We start from the raw sequence: 15046 nt of genomic DNA, 5'->3' as shown, positions 1-15046 counted from the left end.
TTCACAAATGATTCTCGTAATTTAAATCACTCCTTTGCAGTGCTGAGATTTAGGAATGTTTGCATAGTTTTGTGTTGGGTTTTTTTTTCCTAATTTATTGCTTCCTGCATGGTCACTTAAAAAAAAAAAAAAAAGCCAGCTGTATATCATTGTTCTGCAGACTTCAGAGAAAGGAAAAGAAACCACTTGGTTCACAATTAATATTCACCACAGGTCATAGGCACTGATTTACTTGCCTCAGACTTCCAGTTCTGAATTATTCACAAAAAGCCACTTGCATTTCAATGGTAAGACAATAGTGCTCCTAAACTCTTAATTAAGGTCACCAATCAAAATGGAAAAATTCAGCAGGAACACAAATAGCTTTGCAGGAAATTTTATGGTAAGTGAAAAACATTTATTAACTCACAGAGACATTGCAATCTTGACCTGACATAAGGCTGAAACAGTTGCAGTTTGAGATAGCTTTTGTTCATACAACAGGTGCCACAGTCAAACCATTTTTTCCATTTTGAAGGACTCCAAGAGCTTCCTCAGAGGCCCATCGACACTAAAAGTGTTTGTTCTTAACCAATGAGAGGCACTTTTTAACATGCCTGCAAGTGTATCTGCAAATGAAAGGCTGGCTTCAAGTCAGGGACAGTCTGGTCCAGCCAGAAATAGTTAACTGGAAGTAGGAGTACCTCAGTCCTCCCCAGGACAGTTCTATAAAGAACCAAGAAATTTTAACCTAAATATTAAATGTCCGTTACCTGGATCTGGGTCATAACCAAAACCACAAGTCTCTGCTTTTGACATATCTTTGGCTATCTATAATTGTCTTCTGTACATTCCTCCACAACGTATGAAATCCTGCTGTTGCTGACGTCCAAGGAAAGACCTACCACTGCTTTCACCAGGCTAGGATTTTATCCATTTTCTATAGCCAGGAGATCAAAGCAAGTTACACATGTGGTTTGTGGATTCCTCTCAGACCAGAAAAAGAAATGCAAGTGACCCTCAAACAAAGGACGGAAAAGAAATTAAAGGGGAAATGATGATATAATTTTAGTTTGAATCTGTCCTAAGACAGCTAGAGAAAGCCACGGGAGCATTAGATACATATACACACACATGTATATATTCCTACCCCATTATAAACCCAAATCTTGCAAAAAATAGGATTTTTAACTATCACATTAAGTTTTGCAAATCTAGAAAAACCCTGAAATGAACATTTCTTGTCCTGTTCCTTCAATCAACCAGAGACATGAAGGCAAAAAATCTACCACCCAGTAGTTCTCAGCTATTTTCCATTGACCCTTTGCCATTCCTGTCTTTGGAATTCCCCATTAAAGTACCAAAAACGTTCACCAATACAGAAGATGTTCTACCCTTTCTTGAAGCTGACACCTGCAAAGTCGTATGCTCTTGTGTGTCTGCCATCTCAAAAAAGAGAAAAAGGAGAAAAAAACCCAACTTTTGCTCTCAAACCTGGTAATACTTAACTTAATGCAGGGTTCAGTACATTATACAGCTACACCTACCACTTTTTGGTAAGGCAAAACTAATTCTTATGCTTGCTACCCATTATCAACTGGAAGAGCTTCTTCCGTAGCAATTGCCCCTGAACAAAAAATGAAGCTTCCAGAAGATTGAAGATACCCTTGTGTAACCAAGGCCATACACAGATCTTTGCACAAATACCCAAACTCCCTTTCTGCCTAGGGCTCAGGAACATTCAGGGGCCAGAAAACAGATTAGATGTTCAAATAATTTATTTTAAGTAACATCTTTTTTTAATATATTGCCTGAATAAATACTTCCGTCTATATCACACCATCAAAAAATATCAACTATGAAAAATGTGGCTTTCTGGCCAAGCCATGTTATCACTTTAAGATTAATAGTTTTCTTTAATATGATAAATATTTCAGAACATAGAACTTGCGTAATAACCAGCTCTTTAAAGACTGGGGCTTTTTTAATCTACTGAGTGTCAAACGGACATTTACAATGAAGTAAAAAGTTCCACAAAGAGTTCTTTAGGAAGAGAGATTAAATTGGCTTCCAAGGTGTGGTCAGCCATATATATGTTTCTCTATGCAAGAGTTCTTCATGTTGCTAAAACTTTTGATAGCAAGGTTGTGGTCATCCACAAATGAGTAACTCAGTGTCAAGCTAATTTATTGAAGTAGCTCAAGTTAAAACACAAACATACATAGAGGCTGAAGTCAGGCCTTGTTATCTGAGCTACCAACACTGACATCCAACATTTTTTCTTTTCTTTTCCTTTTTTAATTACCAAGAATATATTTTGGAAAGTTTATTAAGTAAAAAGTTAAGGAGGAGATGACAAACGTTATATTAAATCAACTCCTCCACACCACCCACCATTTCACATCTTTGTCCCTGTACCATGCCAAGGAGCAGTTTAGGCCTCCTATTAAAGTAGTTATCAGGCACTTCATTACACCCCTTTTTTGATATGGAGTTTCCACTAAGCAAATACTTCTCACTTAGATGTTTCTTTCTTTGTCTTGTATTTTCCTAGCTATGGATTAGCAACTTCTAAAGGGACTGCAGTAAGAAAACCATATAAAAATGTGGCTTAGCATGATGTCCTTGATTCGGCTCTGTAAAAAGAGGAAATTAAGGATGACAGTCACAGCTTGCTACTCTATATTCAATTAGGACTGGCTTCTTTGTGGCTGTGGTTTATGCAGGATGTGCAGTTATCTAATACAGTCTGATTCTGGCAGCAGAACAATTAGAATGCAAAGCATAACTTAAAACAGGCTCTGGCAATATTTTTTTCCTTTGGTTGTGACATCTTCAGCAGACTTAAAACATCAGTCATCAGATCGTATCCTATGCTGAAATTCCAAACTCATATTCTGCAACCGAATGCAGCTTTTAAAATACTTAATGATGCGAAAGTTCAATACGATATGACTGAAGAAAGCAAGTGGAGAAGGGCTTTGATGCCTACACACGCACATATGTACAAAATCTAAGAGAAAAATAAATGCTATATTTAAGCACAACATCCTAAAACTGACCTCTATTCTGTGGTGAGCTCAAAGCAGGCTCTTATGTCCACTAATAGGTCAATAACGTTCTCAAGGTGTGCAATGCTCAAGCACACCAACAACAATGATAAATCTTGCACATCTGCCTTCTTTTGCATGACTCACTTTTAGTGAAGATTATAAGAATCTGGCAGGGTTTTCCACCTAACAATAATTATCACCCTTTCTCCCCAGTTGGTCTGCACAGCTTCCTGATGAGGTGGCCTTGCTGCAGAGTTTAGCACAAAGTCAAGTCACACGCAGATTAAAATACCTCTCTTCCTACACGTTTCCACCCTGGGGCTATTTTTTCCTCCAGACACACATTCTTAAGCAGCTTTCTGTTTCACTGATGATAGCTCAGGTACTTCAATGGCAGCTTGAACAGCAACATGAAGGAAACACAAAACCCAAACAACCTCCATCTCCGGAAGTCTGTAAATTGCCTTCTGCCAAGAGCTAGGTAAGTATACTGGAAAATATCACTCTGGTTTTGCCTTCTTATATTCTTTTCCTGGTATTGGCCACTGTTAGAGACAGAGTGCTGCTCCAGACTGATGTTTGTCTGGATCTGGGACATTCTTAAATGCACATGCCGTGCTCCTGCACTCTGGCCTACCCGTCTACTGCAAGGGGGAAAGAGTTCAAATCTCCTCGGTTTTTCCTTTGGTATTAGGACTATCCTTTTGTCCCTCCATCTTAACTGGCAGAGTTTCCGGCAGTTGTATTCTTCCTCCCAAATTCTGTTTCTGTTATAATTCACTATCTCTCAATGTTATTTTCAATAAAAAACAACAAAAATATACTTAAAAGTGAACATCAAGTTGGGCTGTTGGATATTATCCAATGATCAGAAAGAAGCATGGAGCCTTTATTCATTTCAAAACCAGCCAATTAACAAGCTACAGTGACAAGCCAACCAAACACCTTCAGAAATTACATACTTACCCTTTAGTTTGAGATCCACATTGTGTCGCAGCCAAGGATAAACACCATAGTTTGACATGTCTTCAGGAATAGGGTGATTATATATCCAGCCATCACATGCAAATCGATAAAAGTTCTCACACGGATCTACGGATTGATTTATCTTGCTTAGGATGCCAGCAGCTGTAAAAAAGACACCACATAGATTTTGTGGAACACTTTTTCCTAAACAGAGAATTACACATGGCCGCAGTCCAGAAACGATGATTAACATTTACTAGTCTCTGCAACATGATGCTGACCTCAATTGCAAGCTAAGCCTTGCTGTTCTAGGACTGATGTGTGCCCCGATCTCTGCCATTTTTTAAAGAACAGCAAGAATACCACCCAGCTTCTCTAGCATCTAACAGTGCCTACATGACAAGCAAAAAACAAAAGACAAAATATCTGCAGTGAATGTTCCTGAGTGCCACACAGCAATGAACACTGAACCTAGCGCTACAGGAACGTGAACTGCTGGAGCCAGACACCTAAAGACAGGCTCTCCATTGTTGCCATGATAGAATTAATTGCCTGAGGAATTTAGTAGCAATACATATCAAGCAGATGATTGTAATTAGCATTCCAGAAATTATGCACTGTTTACCTTTAGCTGAATAGCTGCACAAGAAAACAAATCAAGTTCTGATCTACCATTCATTGGAAAAAATAATTGTAGTATTTTCAGCTCCATTTTGTGACTGCATCCCTGCCAGTTGCTATTGCAGGTGAGACTGGTGTCCTGGTTTCAGCTGGGATAGAGTTAATTTTCTTCTTAGTAGCTGGTACAGTGCTGTGTTTTGGATTTACTGTGAGAATGATGTTGATAACATGCTGATGTTTTAGTTGTTGCTAAGTAGCGCTTATCTTAAGGATTTTTCAGTTTCCCATGCTCTGCCAGCAAGCAGGTGTGCAAGAAGCTGGGAGGGAGCATAGTCAGGACAGCTGACCCGAACCAGCCAAAGGGATATTCCATACCATGGAATGGCATGCCCAGTATATAAACTGAGGGTAGTTGCCCAGGAGGGGCGGATCGCTGCTCGGGCATCGGTCAGCGGGTGGTGAGCAATTGCATTGTGCATCACTTGTCTTTTCTTGGGTCTAATTTCTCTCTTTTTTTTTGTTATATTCCTTTTCATTACAATTATTATTATTGTTATTATATTTTATTATTATTATTGTTATTGTTATATTTTATTTTACTTCAGTTATTAGACCGTTCTTATCTCAACCCACAAGTTTTACTTTTTTTTCCGATTCTCCTCCCCATCCCACTGGGAGGGGGAAGGAGTGAGCAAGCAGCTGCGTGGTGCTTAGTTGCTGGCTGGGGTTAAACCACGACAGACTGGTAAGAGACATCACTCTGACAAGCCAGAAAGTTAATAGCTTTTGAGTATCTAATCATAGAATCATAGAATGGTTTGGGTTGGAAGGGACCTTTAAAGGTCATCTAGTCCAACCCCCCTGCAATGAGCAGGGACATCTTCAACTAGATCAGGTTGCTCAGAGCCCCGTCCAACCTGACCCTGAATGTTTGCAGGGATGGGGCATCTACCACCTCTCTGGGCAACCGGTTCCAGTGTGTCACCACCCTCATTGTAAAAAATTTCTTCCTTATATCTAGTCTAAATCTACCCTCTTTTAGTTTAAAACCATTACCCATTTCATGTATTATAGTGATTGTGGCATAAATCTACATGGGCCAAGTAACATAGAATATGTAGATGCTGGACATTTTTTGGCTAAATGGCCATGTGTTTTGAGGCTTATCCCAATAACCAATTAAAAATCCTAGCAGGAAATCCGATAACTTTTACAGACTTTATGGTACCATTTCTAGCATCCAGTAACTCTTCTTCATCCACTTAGAGTAACTCTTCCTACGATATTTCTATGTCTCAGCTGTAATTCTCTCTCTCACATTAGAAACTCTCAAAGTGACTACATTGAAGACATTTTGGTCCTTGGCAATTTTCTATCACTCCTGAAAAGCTGTTCAGCAAGGCAGGGCTCAGGTCTCGAGACACTATGCAGTCAGTACACAGAGCACTCTAAGCTAAAACAGTCAGCTCATGCAGGTGTCCAAGTCTGCCTTAGTGCAAAATCCCAGCTTCTGCTGAGCTTAGCTTACCAAAAAATCCATGTTATTTTGTGTGCACGTGAGAAGAAGAAAGCCAATTCAGATTCAAACTTCTTAAGTGACATTTTTTTGTTCTGAAGCTCAAGATGAAGCCCCGACACTTTTTTTTTTTTGTTGTTGGGGTTTTGGGGGTGGTGGTGTTTTGATTAGTCATCCCACCTTACTTAGATATTTGCACTCATTCAAGAATCAGCTCCAGAGGGTGGTGCCTAGGATGGCCAAGAGCACAGTCAGTGCAGCGCAGAGCAGAAGCAGGATGGCAAGAAAAGTCCTCGTAATGTTGAGATCTGCAAATTTTTCAATTTATGGAGCCCCATAGAATTTGTCAGGATTTCAAACACAAGCCAAACACCTCACAGTATCAGCTTGATATGGTTCAGAATGGAAATAAATACTCTTAAAAATTCACACAATGTCCACTTTGTTTCCAATAAAACAGGTCTAGGGGCAGATTTCCAGATGTGGTAACTATTGTTTGATCTTTGCTCTTGTTACACTCAATGATAAAACTCTCATTGATTTAGTGCGAGCAAAACTCTGTCAAAACTGACCAGTGCAAAATGGGTGTCTCTCAGGTCCTACCAAACTCAGTCCCTTTAGCTCGCATTTAATACTAATAGATGTCCCAGCTCTATAAGGGTTACCACATGTATCTCTGCGTTGGGAACAGAGCCTGTCAATATGGAAGTAGTTGCAGATTTTGAGTTGTAGTCATCACATTATAATTGTGCAAGTCTGTGCAAGATCTGGCCCTAAAGCATCTCTGTGCTTAACGATTCACTTGCTAGTTTTCTGACTACTGGGAAGGAAACAACAAAATACACCTGAAGGTCAAGTCACCCAACATTTTGTTTCTTATTAAATAAATAAATAAACCATATGGGAAACTTTGAGTTAACCTGGGTAGAATAGAGTTAAAACAATTTAAAACATGAATTTTAATTGTAGAAAATAAACAGATCTGCAGCAACTTAAACAGTGACTTTTTAAAAAGTTTGGGGGTTTTTTTTCCCCTCATTATTAATGAAGCTTTCTGAGTAAAAGGTATCATGGAAAAAATTTAAACAGTATAAACATCTCATTAACATGTGACAATCATGATATAGTAGAGACAATAAAATTGTTGCTTACCAGCTTCAATACATTCTGAGGTCAAACAGTACTGTTGCTGTGGATGGAACTTTATAAGACCTTGGCTAACTGCAAAATGGAAAACCATAATGAGATCATTTGTAATGAATTTTGACCATTGCAGCCAAATGTTGTGTACTTGATCGTTCAAATGTCAGTGCAAGCTCTGGCCCTAATGCATCTCTGACTACATTGATTTAAAACAGTTAGAATGTATATTAAGTACATACTGCAGCTCGTAACAAATAATTTTCCCCTCCTGTGCCTACTTTCTCCTTCCTCTGTCTTTGCTCGTAGGCAGCATGGAGCAAGGGCTGTCTCTCAGTGTATGTTTGCACAGTGCCTGGAATAACAACACTTCAGCCTTACTCACTGACAGAGAGCACCACCATGATACAAAACAATTAATCGTTCTTGCTATCATCCTCCAGGGATGCACCTTTCACAGCTAGCAATGCAACATGGAGCTATCTAGCCACCTTCTGCAGGGTTTCCACAGCTCCTCCCAAGCTGCGGGGCTCGCGCTGCCCTGCTGCACCTCCTCCTGCAGCAGCACTGCACTGCCCGGCCCCACTGGCACAACCCAGGACCAGCGGGACACTTTCAGGGTCCCCTTATTCCAGCCTGGAATAAAACAGATAGCAATGGGCACAGGGATAGCTGTGGTTTATAAGGCACAGCATAGTTTCTGTCTGAACTGGCTCCCAAAAGTACTATAATTGTATTTGTTTCCAAAAACCTTGCTGACAAGAACCATGAAGCTGTCAGTTACTTTTGCTCATCTTTTAAAAATGTGTGTTACATCTGCCACTGAAACTTAAGCACAGGAATTGCTAATTTCAGACACCGCTGTCAGGCAGCAAATATGCAGATAATTGATACTTGGGATATGGATGGGAGAGTCCCAAGGGGTAGATGAAATAAGACTCAGTAGGTGTGCTCAGTAGATATAAAGAAATGTCTCGTTATATCCATTATCTTAATAACTGAGTCCATGGCAAAAATAAAAAAGCAAAAAGAAAAACAACCAAAAAACCCAACAATGGAATACATTAAGGTATCGTAGCTTTACCAGTGCTGATAGTTATAAAGCAATTTCTCCTGTAGTTATAGAATCATAGAATGTTTTGGATTGGAAGGGACCTTAAAGATCATCTAGTTCCAACCCCCCTGCCAGGGGCATGGATACTTTCCACTAGACCAGGTTGCTCAAAGCCCCATCCAACCTGGCCTTGAACACTTCCAGAGATGGGGCATCCACAACTTCTCTGGGCAGCCTGTTCCAGTGCCTCACCAGCCTCACAGCAAAGAATTTCTTCCTTCCATCTAATCTAAATCTACCCTCTTTCCGTTTAAAGCCATTACCCCTTGTCCTGTCACTATGTGCCCTTGTACAAAGTCCCTCTCCAGCTTTCTTGTAGGCCCCCTTTAGGTATTGGAAGGCTGCTATAAGGTCTCCCTGGAGCCTTCTTTTCTCCAGGCTGAACAACCCCAACTCTCTCAGCCTTTCCTCATAGGAGAGGTGCTCCAGCCCTCTGACCGTCTTCGTGGCCCTCCTCTGGACTCGCTCCAACAGGTCCATGTCCTTCTTATGCTGGGGGCCCCAGAGCTGAACGCAGTACTCCAGGTGGAGTCTCACGAGAGCAGAGTAGAAGGGAAGAATCACCTCCCTCAACCTACTGGCCATGTTTCTTTTGATGCAGCCCAGGATGTGGTTGGCTTTCTGGGCTACAAATGCATATTGCTGGGTTATGTTGAGCTTCTCATCAACCAAAACCCCCAAGTCCTTCTCCTCAGAGCTGCCCTCAACCCATTCTCCACCCAGCCTGTATCTGTGCTTGGGATTGCCCCAACCCACGTGCAGGACCTTGCACTTGGCCTTGTTGAACTCCATGAGGTTTGCATGGGCCCATCTCCCAAGCCTGTCAAAGTCCCCCTGGATGGCATCCCTTCCCTCCAGCGTGTCGACCACACCACATCGCTTGGTGTCATCGGCAAACTTGCTGAGGGTGCACTCAATCCCACTGTCCATGTTGCCAACAAAGATGTTAAACAGTGCTGGTCCCAATACTGACCCCTGAGGAACGCCACTCGTCACTGCTTTCCACTGGGACATCAAGCTGCTGACTGCAACTCTTTAAGTGAGACCATCCAGCCAATTCCTTATCCACCAAGTGGTCCATCCATCAAATCCATGTGTCTCCAATTTAGAGACAAGGATGTCATGCGGGACAGTGTCAAATGCTTTGCACAAGTCCAGCTAGATGATGTCAGTTGCTCTTCCTTTAACCACCAATACTGCAACCCCATCATAGAAGGCCACCAAATTTGTCAGGCACGATTTGTCCTTAGTGAAGCCATGTTGGCTGTCACCAATCACCTCCTTATTTTCCATGTGCCTTAGCATAGTTTCCAGCAGGATCCGCTCCATGATCTTGCTGGGCACAGAAGTAAGACTGACTGGCCTGTAGTTCTCTGGGTCTTCCTTTTTAAAAATGGGGGTTATGTTTCTCCTTTTCCAGTCAGTGGGAACTTCCCCAGACTGCCACGACTTCTCAAGTATGATGGATAGTGGCTTAACCACTTCATCCGCCAGTTCCCTCAGGACCTGTGGATGCATCTCATCAGGTCCCATGGACTTGTGCACCTTCAGGTTCCTTAGATGGTCTTGAACCTGATCTTCTCCTACAGTGGGCAGTTCTTCATTCTCCCAGGCCCTGCCTTTGCCTTCTGCGACTTGGGCATTGTGGCTGCAGCACTTGCCAGTGAAGACTGAGGCAAAAAAGTTATTGAGTACCTCAGCCTTCTCCATATCCCGGGTAACCAGATCTCTTGTTTCCTTCTGGAGAGGGCCCACATTTTCCCCAGTCTTCCTTTTATCACCAATGTACCTATAGAAGCTTTTCTTGTTGCCCTTGATGTCCCTGGTCAGATTTAATTCTATCAGGGCTTTGGCTTTCCTAACCTGATCCCTGGCTGCTAGGACAATTTCTCTGTATTCCTCCCAGGCTACCTGTCCTTGCTTCCACCCTCTGTAGGCTTCTCTTTTGTGTTTGAGTTTGTCCAGGAGCTCCTTGTTCATCCACGCAGGCCTCCTGGTGTTTTTGCCTGACTTCCTCTTTGTTGGGATGCATCGCTCCTGAGCTTGGAGGAGGTGATCCTTGAATATTAACTAGCTTTCTTGGGCCCCTCTTCCCTCCAGGGCTGTATGCCATGGTAGTCTACCAAGCAGATCCCTGAAGAGGCCAAAGTCTGCTCTCCTGAAGTTCAGGGTAGCAAGCTTGGTGTGCGCCCTCCTCACTGCCCTAAGGATCTTGAACTCCACCATTTCATGGTCACTGCAGCCAAGGCTGCCCTTGAGCTTCACATTCCCCACCAGCCCCGCCTTGTTGGTGAGAACAAGGTCCAGCATGGCACCTGTCCTCGTTGGCTCCTCTGTCACTTGGAGAAGGAAGTTATCATCAGTGCATTCCAGGAACCTCCTGGATTGCTTATGCCCTGCTGTCCCTCCAACAGATATCGGGGTGGTTGAAGTCCCCCATGAGGACCAGGGCTTGTGAATGTGAGGCTGCTGCTGTCTGTCTGTAGAGGGCCTCATCTGCTCGGTCTTCCTGGTCGTGTGGCCTGCAGCAGACCCCCACTATAATGTCACCTGTCCCTGCCCTCCCTTTAATCCTGACCCATAAGCTCTTGTTCAGCTCCTCATCCATCCCCAGGCGGAGCTCCATGCACTCCAGCTGGTCGTTGACATAGAGGATGACACCCCCTCCTTGTCTCCCCTGCCTGTCCTTCCTAAAGAGCCTGTATCCTTCCATTCCAATACTCCAGTCATAGGATATTGTTCAAATTATTTCAAAAATTTCAAAAAATATATTGTTCAAAAGGGGTAGGAAAATGTGAAATGGTATTTCAGCACAGGAAAAATTTGCTATAAAAAAATCTAAAGCTAGAATTGAATATAAAGCTGTTTCATCTCTTCCAACCTTATAGCTTTAATGACAATTAATGACAGAAATGGCTGGATTTCAAATTTTCTTAGAAACTGAGAATGTAAAACTATTGCTGGACAACTTTACCAAAGCTTGCACTGACTCAGTGAAACACAACACCTGAACAACCTTTGTAAATCAGCCAAGAAATACACAGATTTTGAGGCATATAAAGATTGTAATTGGAATATTGAAGAACAGTAGAAAATAGAGAAGTGGAGGTCTCCAGAACACAATTTTGAGCCACCTGAAATACAAATAATGGACAATGTGTCTATTAATTAAGCATTGCACTTTAAAGTTAGCCTTTTAGAACCTGTCCAGGTCTTGAAAGTTTGCTAGATTTTTTTTCTTAACAAAGCAAAGAAAGAAGGGAAAATCCCAGGCACCATTCAGTTCTTTTGCACTTGATGGAAAATGAGTGAAAACAAAAAAGAATCAGTAAAGAATCTGAAATAGCCCTCGTGGTTTTGATACATATAAACAAAAGCAAAATACCATTTCAACTGGTTTTGCTCCATTTACAACTTCATCTTTAGAGCAAATTTTAAAAAATTATTTGGCAGTAACATTTCCCTTTTAATTAACAGCTAATTTTGGTTGAAAAACTTTGCCTGGTTTTGTTCTCTTGCCTTTTTGTTGTTGTTGCTGTTAAGAGAACTAACCATTACATTATTACCTACAGTTGTGGTTATAACACTCAGTGTCCCAGCTTCTTCCTTTATAAGCCTGTTTCCAGATTCTTAAGCAAATATACACCGTAATTAAGTTCCCCCCAAAAATATGAAAGGGGAAAAGGCATACAAATATGCAGACGCAAATAATGTGGATGTTTCTATAATCTGAGAAGTCCAAAGGGCTACCAAGTCAGGAGGAGAGACTACCAAATTGAGGTTCAAAGCTGCCTGACTTTTTGCCCAAGGGAACTAGAGAGCGATCTGCTTCCTTTTGCTCTGGCCCCGGCTCCCAAGGAGGAGCCTGGCTCCTGTCCTGCCACAGCCCACACCACCGTCCAGAGAGCCGCAGGCAGGACCCCGCATGATGCTAAGTGTAGCTTGTACTCCTGGTAGCTCCCCACTGAAGTCACGGTATGGCTACAGCCAGTACAAGCAAGTAACAGTAAATAAAAATACATGATTCTCCCAGATTCCTCTTAGAGTCGTAGGAACTCCGAGAAGACGAAACAACAGAAGCAGGAGAAGGCTATGTTTCACTCCTCAGGCTGGAAAATTGAAGGGATATTGTTTCAGGTGTACCAGAAACAGCAAGTTTTGCAGATTAAATGAAAACTGAAGAAAAAAGGTCATCTTGAGGTGCCTGAAATGTTTCACATGACCAGAAATAATGGTCTCCTTTTCTACAGTTTAACACCACTAAAAAAGAGTTAAACTCAAACTTAAAAACAAAACACAGTATCACAATGAGACATGGAAACATTGCATTGACAAAATGTTGAAACAAAACAATTTAACTTTTTTCCTTTATTCTTTTGGTTGAAAACCTCAGACAATTTCCAAACAAATCCTAAAAACTTTTTGGTTGACCTAAGGCCAGCATTTTTATTTTCTTAGCAGTTATGCCAATGAAAATTTTGACATTGAATCCCTGGCTACGGAATAGGCCTCAGCACACTTAGAAAACTAGCTCTAAGAATATATATATATATATTTGCTTGAATTTTCACATCTGGTCTATGGATAAAGCACTTCTATCTCTGACAAGCTATGGTGGTAAACATCTATTGCTTTTTTACAAGCAATAAACAAACAATCTAGCGCTAAAAAAAAGAAATAACGTCTCTCCATTACTCCCTGGTGTTTGATACTACATTCTTTAAGTGAAAAACATTATTTTTCATCTAGAAACAATATTTTGCACTAACAAATTGAAGATTCAATCCTGCTCACCTTTATAAAGAGTTTTGTTTAATTCAGTGGGATTACTCACATACACAAAAGTTACTTGACTGCAAATGTTTGTAGAATTTGCTCTAGAGCAGAAAAACACTAACCGAGTGCGAGCCTTGGGCTTTAAATATTCTATAGAAAACCTGGCATAATTTTCTCTGTTGTGATTATAAATGAAGCAGACCTTTCAAACAAGATCACAAGATCATAAAGGATCAGAGGGAAGCAAAAGATGCTTAGAGGCTAAGTTCCCTCCAGTCCAGGGAAATCTGTGTTGATCTAAAGAAATGAAAACTTGGGCTGAATTATTCTACAAGAGGATCTGTCTCTGCAAGTTCTTACAGGATACAACACTGCTTTCTCTTCTCTGCTTGGTGGTTCTGGGTACATTTATACTTCTTCACATCATTTTATAGGTGTAGGCACATGCTTCCATGTGATATTCCAACAAAACCAGTCTACAGATTATTCCAAATCCCTGAGAGGAAAAATTAATTCCTTCTCTGTTGTGTCTAGTTACAGCTTATAAATCTGATCAAAACATTTTTATTTCATCCTGGATGCACTCTTAATGATTTTTGCAAAGACAGCTTTGCAATTCATCATAGAAGAACAGAAAGATCTAAAAAATGTGCAAGCATATGCATTATTGAAGCCTTCTACAGGAATTTTAGTCAAGCTCTAAATGAAAACCAAATGAAGGAAAACCCAAAAGATTCCATAAAATGTGTGCACCACAGATTTTCAGGAAACAGAATATTAGTCCACATCACTCACAATCTGTGAGTTCATAATCAGCATTACTGATATGCATAATCTCAACCATTTCTCCCCGTTCTGTGAAAGAACCCAGTTCTGGCTAGAACACATTCAACTGAGCATCCAAATTTAAATTCAGCATTCAGAAAGTTACAGGAGCTCACACTGAATCTTCCAGCTCTACTGTTCCCACAACAAACCGCTTTTCTGACACATTTCCATTTCAGGATAAATATAAAATGGGGGGAAAAGAAGAGGAGACTGAGATTTTCACCAAAACACGTCATGGAGCACAAACACTGGCACCAAGCAGACAGGCTGGGGAGGGTTGCGTTCAGGTTAGCCTCAACCTTTTCACTTACCCAAGAAAAGCGTGATGCCAAGCACAACGGTGCCACTCACAAAGATGCCGAGGGCGATCCGTGTGGCTTTGCTGGCTGCTCTCCTGGCCTCGGGTACCGTCTCTCCTTCCATCGGGATGGCTTGGGACGTGCTCGCTCTTGCAGAAGTCTGGTTTTCCTCTGCTGCTGTGGTATCAGTATTTCAACTGTTCACAAACTGCACCCATGAGCTCTCCTCCTCCTCCTCTCTCCTATTTACAACTCCAGGTTTCTGTCATGAACCATTTCCTAGGCACTTCCTGCTCTATCCCTCTCAAAGGAAAATCATGCGTAAATTAGTAGCTGTCTCCTACGTTTTCCTCTGACCAGGAGGAGGAAAGGCAGGCGGTGACCACTGTATGTACAGCCCTTGCTGCCCGTAGAGCCTCTATGAGCCAATCGCTCAGCAGTCCCCCTTATCAGGGGTTCCGAACACGAGGATTTCACAATGTTGCTGAACAGATGTTTTAGCTATTCAAATATATAGCTGTAAACTCTGTACAATCAAAGCAGGATTGCTGACAACTTTTACAAACACGAGACTGATGGAAGGTTTTCTTTTTTCTCCTTGCGCTTATTTAAAAAGACTAATTATCTGCTGGCTAAAGTTTCCTCCTCTTAAACCATTCCTGCTGCATCATGTGGCTTCACCAGAAGAGATACCCACTCAGTGGACAAATCCCTTTTTAAAGCTTCCTAAGAGCTCTTAGAATATCATGTAGCA

The 15046-nt window shown here is 41.5% G+C and overlaps 1 protein-coding gene across 1 annotated transcript in view; it reads right to left on the bottom strand.

The window, feature by feature from the left end:
* The window catches only part of PHEX (phosphate regulating endopeptidase X-linked), a 112969-nt gene extending 98553 nt beyond the window's left edge, over nucleotides 1-14416 (bottom strand). The window contains exons 1-3 of the mRNA XM_050909927.1: nucleotides 14305-14416; nucleotides 7288-7356; nucleotides 3999-4160 (exon numbers count right to left, since the gene is read on the bottom strand). Of these exons, the coding sequence (XP_050765884.1) occupies nucleotides 3999-4160; nucleotides 7288-7356; nucleotides 14305-14416 (343 nt within the window). The remainder of the gene's footprint in view (nucleotides 1-3998; nucleotides 4161-7287; nucleotides 7357-14304) is intronic.
* Between the last annotated feature and the right edge of the window lie 630 nt (nucleotides 14417-15046).

This window comes from Gymnogyps californianus, chromosome 1, assembly GCF_018139145.2.
Source record: "Gymnogyps californianus isolate 813 chromosome 1, ASM1813914v2, whole genome shotgun sequence".
Classification (NCBI taxonomy): Eukaryota; Metazoa; Chordata; class Aves; order Accipitriformes; family Cathartidae; genus Gymnogyps; species Gymnogyps californianus.
This window is presented reverse-complemented; position numbering and strand designations above follow the sequence as displayed.